Source organism: Hordeum vulgare, chromosome 2H (assembly GCF_904849725.1).
Source record: "Hordeum vulgare subsp. vulgare chromosome 2H, MorexV3_pseudomolecules_assembly, whole genome shotgun sequence".
Classification (NCBI taxonomy): Eukaryota; Viridiplantae; Streptophyta; class Magnoliopsida; order Poales; family Poaceae; genus Hordeum; species Hordeum vulgare.
Window position 1 is genome coordinate 594537883 of NC_058519.1, and position 5614 is coordinate 594543496.

Consider the following 5614-nt stretch of genomic DNA (forward strand, 5'->3'; position numbering starts at 1 on the left):
CCAGCAGCACGGGCAAAAGGCTATCCACCTCCGCCGGAGGGAGGAAATCCTCCGGTCCGACGATGACCCCGGCACGTCGCTCTGGCACCGCCTCGGCCTTCGGCTCCACTTCACCGACGGGAGCTCTTCGAGCTCCCTGTTCACCGGGGGGAGGGAGGATCACGAGCGCGAGCTCGACGCCTCGAAGGAGCTGTCGGAGAAGAGGCGACCGCGCGCGCGGCCGTACTCCTCTGTCTCGCGACGGAGGACGACGACGGCGACGTCTGGCCCCACTGCGTGTACCGGCGGGCGGCGCGCTTACGGGCGGCGTCGGATCTGATGCAACGAGCCCTCTCGGGATCGTCGTTCCTACGGCTACCGGAGTTGGCCATCAAGGACGGTGAAATGGAGCGGCTACGCGGAGGAATGGAGGCGCGCGGCAGTGGATTGGAGGCGCCGGCAGTGAGATGGGGGGACTTTTCGCGGCGGCAGAGGGATAGGGTTTCGACCCGCATCCAGCGGTCGAACCCGCAGATATACCGGTCGAGCGCTCGCGTTTATGGGGGCACCGCAAAAGTTTTACGGGCCGGGCCGCGTTTACAGTTTCTGATCGGGCAGGAAAAACAGCCCAAACCCGTATAGTCGCCAAAATTTTACAGTTCCGACGATTATACGGGGTCTGCTAGAGTTGCTCTAAACGGCGCGCGATGCCGTTTCGCCTCGCTGATCCACTTATGCCGCGCCTACGGTTTTTACGTCTTCGCTGGAGCGCTCGGAGCGACTCGCGCCAAAAACATATTTTTTTTCAGCACGGCGCTTCTATTGCGCGCCTGTTGGAGATGTTCTTAGGGTTTGCATTTGAGGAAGTATAGTCTTGGTGCTATTCTTTTGAAGGGATCAGCAAAACTAGGCCCTGTTTGGATACTCTAACCTGGTTAAAGTTAGAGTTAGATTCTAACCCTTGAACTAACCTAAACTAACTCTAACTCTAAATGTGTTTGGATGGGAGGGTTAGATAAACAATAAATGCTCTTTGTCAATCATTTGGTTACTTTGGACCTCTCTCTTTCCATGGACCCCATATACTCTAACTCAAAAAAACACCTCTTGGATGGGTTAGAGTTTTTGGATGGATTAGATGCATCTAACCAACTCTAACCCACCTGTTTGGATCTTTGAGGGTTAGATGACTCAAATCTAACCCACTCTAACTCTAACCCTAAGATCCAAACAGGACCTAGATGCTCTTAGGGTTCGCATTAGAGGAAGTATAGCATTGGTGCTATTCTTTTGAAGGGACCAGCAAAACTAGCCCACTATATTAACTCAAAAAAATAGAAGCAGGCTACTAGGCCTAGACCATACGACGCATCGTTCCCTTGACGCTGTAACTCGATGAGTTTGCCTAAAAAAAGTTGAAAAACAACTTGACGAGTTTTTGAGATTGCGGTTACTCCCACCCTCCCCCGTCAAAAATGCACACGCTCTCGCCTCACGATGCACGCAGAAATCAGATCGAATTTGCGCGCTCGCGACGATGCGGTTACCAAAGCGCGCGCGCACGCACGCACGCTCCGGCCAAGAGCCGCAACTCCTCAAACCTCACACGCGCGCGGCCGCTCGAACCGCAACAAAACCGTCCATTCCCACATCACCGCGCGCACCACCGATGGAGAACGCCACTGCCGCGCCAGAAACGGAAGAAGCCTTCCCCATGGAAACGCCACTGGCGACGACGCAGTCGGCGCGCTGGCGCCCCAACCCCGTGTTGGAGCGCAAGCTCTGCGCTCTTGAAGAGTGCTTCGACGAGGCGGTCACGTCCCGGCCGCGGCGCTACGGCGGACGCTTTCCGGAGGTCAAGGCCAGGATCGACTTCCTACGCACGCTCATCGCCGCCGAGCGGGACTGCCACGGCGGCGCCAGGAGGCCGGGGCACCTCGTCCAAGTCGAGGAGCGCTTCGGCGTCCTCGAGAGGAAGTTCGAGCAGTGGGCGCAGAGTGGCGTCGCCGCGCCAACCGAGGAAGAAGAGCCTCATCAGGCGGCGTCCGAGTCCGGGTCTGAGTCGTCCGCCGGCTGCTCATGCAACGACTCCTGCTCCGGCTTCGAGTTCACGGGCCCGGAGGTGGCGTCCGACCCCAAGTGCAACCCCGAGAGCGGCGACGCGGCGGAAGTACCAAAGGAGGCGGCCGCGGCGACAGAGGTGGCGCCCACGACTGGTACTACCGCTCGGCGGCGCTGGTGGAGGCGGCGCGCCGCTCTCTGCGGCGCTGCTGGCGTGGTGGCGGTGATCGCGCTCGCGGCCGGGTTGACGTTAGAGTTTGCCGCGGTGGCGGGGCCATCAGCCAACCTTGTTCCGACGTAGAGGACATGATATCGATATGTGTTTGTTTATCCTTGTTCTTCCCATGTTGTGTCAGTGTTGTGAAGTTGAAGTTAAGTTGTCGTCTGTTTATTTTTATCACGAGCAAGTATCAATCCCCTTGCTTTATTCAGTGTATAATTGTAAGTTTCTGAATAAATACTTGGTTTCAAAGTCTCTATGGAACCATCAAGTTAACCTGCTTTAATGAAATCTGTTGTTTTTAAATTTGCCTCTGTCTGTTTAGCACTTACATGCTTCCATCATTTTTTGTTAAACTTTATTATTTTTTGACCAATTTGTTAAGCTTTATTATATGGTTGATTTAACCTAAGTCGAAATAAGTTCAAATTGTATATTGCCCTAGTCTCCGTGTACAAAATCAGAAGGTCACTAGTTTCATCCAAAATTAGGAAATACTCCGTATCATTTCACCTTATCAGATCCTAGATGGACAGTCCATTTTCTGCACTCCACCAAATTTGATGTTGATTTCTCGTGCTCATCTCCATTATTCGTGTCGCTTTCACCATGGAATTTCTTCCCGCTCGCCCCCAACGACCGGAAGAAATCAAGCGATGTATGCATACCCGATCACTCCAGCAAGGTACATGTGATTCCGCTCACTTTTTTGGGTCTTGTTTTGAGCGTGGCAAGCTGAGGATTAAGAGGGGTGCGAGGTAGGTCAAGTTGGGAAGGAGCCGAAGTGGTGATGGCCTCTCCATTCATAGAGGGGGGGGGGGGGGGGTGGATAGAGCTTGTAGGTTGTCCGTCTGTTCGGGACGGTGGGGTGTCACCCGATTGGGGAAGAGGAGGAGGCGGAACAAAATGACAATTGCTTCCTTGGAGACCGGCGGGAGGGGCCGGCGGTGGCATCACCGGGAAAGTAGCTACGGGGTTGGGTTCGTCGTTGTTTCGGCTAATTTGTTGCAAAGCTTGAATTGGCAAAATGCCACATGTCGATGTTGTATGCGTTTTTGTTCTCCGCTTTAATGAGGAGGTGTGGTGACTTCTTTAAACATCGAATGGTATTTGATAGACATGATTTGTTATGTTTTTCATGTTAGCTATGTTGCAACTAATACATTGTGGCAAATTTTAATAGATTAAATAAATGGTAAGTGATAACTCTACCCCTTTTGTGCACAATTGGGTGGCAGCTCATGGGTTTTCCCACATACGACACTTGGAGGCAATTTTCTGTCAACAAAAACACGATATAAACCACAACAACAAGATTGAGGAAATCCTTTGGGTGCTTTTTATTATGTTTTATAATGGCAACATCACACCCACAACCACGAACTAGAAAATACAAATTTAACTACATTTTACTAGTGTTGGCAACTCTTTTAAGCACTTGGTGGAAAATGTAGTGTCTCTATGGTGAGAACCTCTACCTGTATTTTCTTAAATGCATTGTTATGACAACTTTTGTTGCAACTAGATGGTAGCTTTTTGCCAAATATATTTGTGGCGTTCCATATACATAAACATTTTTGTTCGATTAACAAGAGTATATTCGATGTAGCGGGGAAAGAGTAGTCGAAGGGAGTGTGCGACATAAATGGACTTATTTGGTTGAGCAACTCATTTGGCGGCTAATTAGATTTGGATGTTTTTTGGATGCGCATTACCATCTTCACAATACTCATGTCGTTTTATGTTGGATGTAGCTTAGTTAATGGACTTATGTGTTGTCGATTTCCAAAATAATTACATGGAAACTAATGCACTCTTTTTTTGTGGTGGTAGTCTATGAACCAACATGAAAGTGGAAGGAGGAGGAAGGTAACTTGTGTCTTTTCTTCATATATGAAAAGACACAAGTGGCAAAACTTGATGTTTGTGTGTGCCAACTAAAGATGTTTTGCCATGGCAACCGAACTTGTTAGCTAAAGATGTGTTATCATGACAACTGTATGGTATTTTGCACATGCCAACCAAAGTTGCTTTGGTATGGCAACTTAAATGGAGATGTGTTGCCATGGCAATTGAAAATGTTTGGACATGATCTTTTGTCATGGAAACCTATGATGTTACACATGTCAACTTGAGATGTGTTGCCATGGCTAGTTATGTGCAATTTTTAAAGAAGCGAACTTGTGTTTTTTAACGTGTTTTTTCTCCACCCAAGTTTTCCTGTTGTGATATTAGGTGGCAACTTTTTGGTTGTTTATCTTTTTTTTTGCCGACTTGCCATCGTGTGTGTTGGAAATTTTTGAGCAACAAATTGGACAACTCTAAGAATTTGTATGAAACAGGTGCCTTGTGCAGACCATACTTCGTTTGATTTCACAAGCATGGTATATCATTAGAGTTTTAGACAAATTACTACTATGGAAAACTATTTTGTTATATAAAGTTAGGGTTTTTCAGCGAGCAACTTATCTGTAGATATGTAAGTGATGCTCACGCACAACATGATTTTTCACATTCAAAACGGGCATAATAACTTTTTTAATTCCAATGTTTAATACAAATAGGCATACAATAACCAATATGAATCTAGGGGGATGCGCGCGCGTGTGTGTTACTCCCTCTTTTTCGGTTTATAGGGCTTATCTCAATCTTTTTGTTTTTCCGATTTAAAGGGCTCGTGTCCCTGTCATTTTAAGATTACGAGATGCATTAAGTGTTTGCATGCAAGAATTTTAAGAAAACACCAATGCATGTAATGTTCCAAATCATCTAGTGACCAAGCATGCATGCACTGCAATTAATCCAAATTAATGTACCAGTTTAATTTGGTTAGTTTTGAAGAATATGTGATACATTCCTTCATTCATCGTATGCCCTGGTTGATGAGATTTCAAATTAGAGCCCTGTAATCCGGAAAGGAGGGAGTATATTTTTAACATGCATGGCTTTGTGGAAATTTATTATCAAATCCATGGCAATATTTCTATTCTTCCTTCCTGGATATATCATAGTATTATTCCTTACGCACATGTGTGCTCGTTATAAGGGGATTCCTCAATATCTGGTAATCTCCTTATCTAGCTCTTGCCAATTTTTTTGCTATGTTGTTTTCTTTACAGCAGACAAAATGTGAAAATTATGTTGTTTTAATTATCTCATCATAGTCACACGCACATGCACACGCACATACGTAGGCACATGTAATTTTTTGATACACGGCAAATTGAGTTTTTTTTGTCTGGTTGTTGAAGATTTAGTTAGGAAATCATACTAGTAACTTTATTGATTTATTGCATAGATTGGATTGAGACAATGTAAGAGGTTTTTAAGTTATCTTTTGTTTCGATGAGGTGC

General features: G+C 46.7%; 1 protein-coding gene across 1 annotated transcript; it reads left to right on the forward strand.

The window, feature by feature from the left end:
- Nucleotides 1–1545: 1545 nt before the first annotated feature.
- On the forward strand, nt 1546–2564 carry LOC123430679. The gene has a single exon (XM_045114527.1). It carries the CDS (start codon nt 1649–1651, stop codon nt 2339–2341), a length of 693 nt encoding a protein of 230 aa, XP_044970462.1. The 5' UTR covers nt 1546–1648; the 3' UTR covers nt 2342–2564.
- The last annotated feature ends 3050 nt before the right edge of the window (nt 2565–5614 follow it).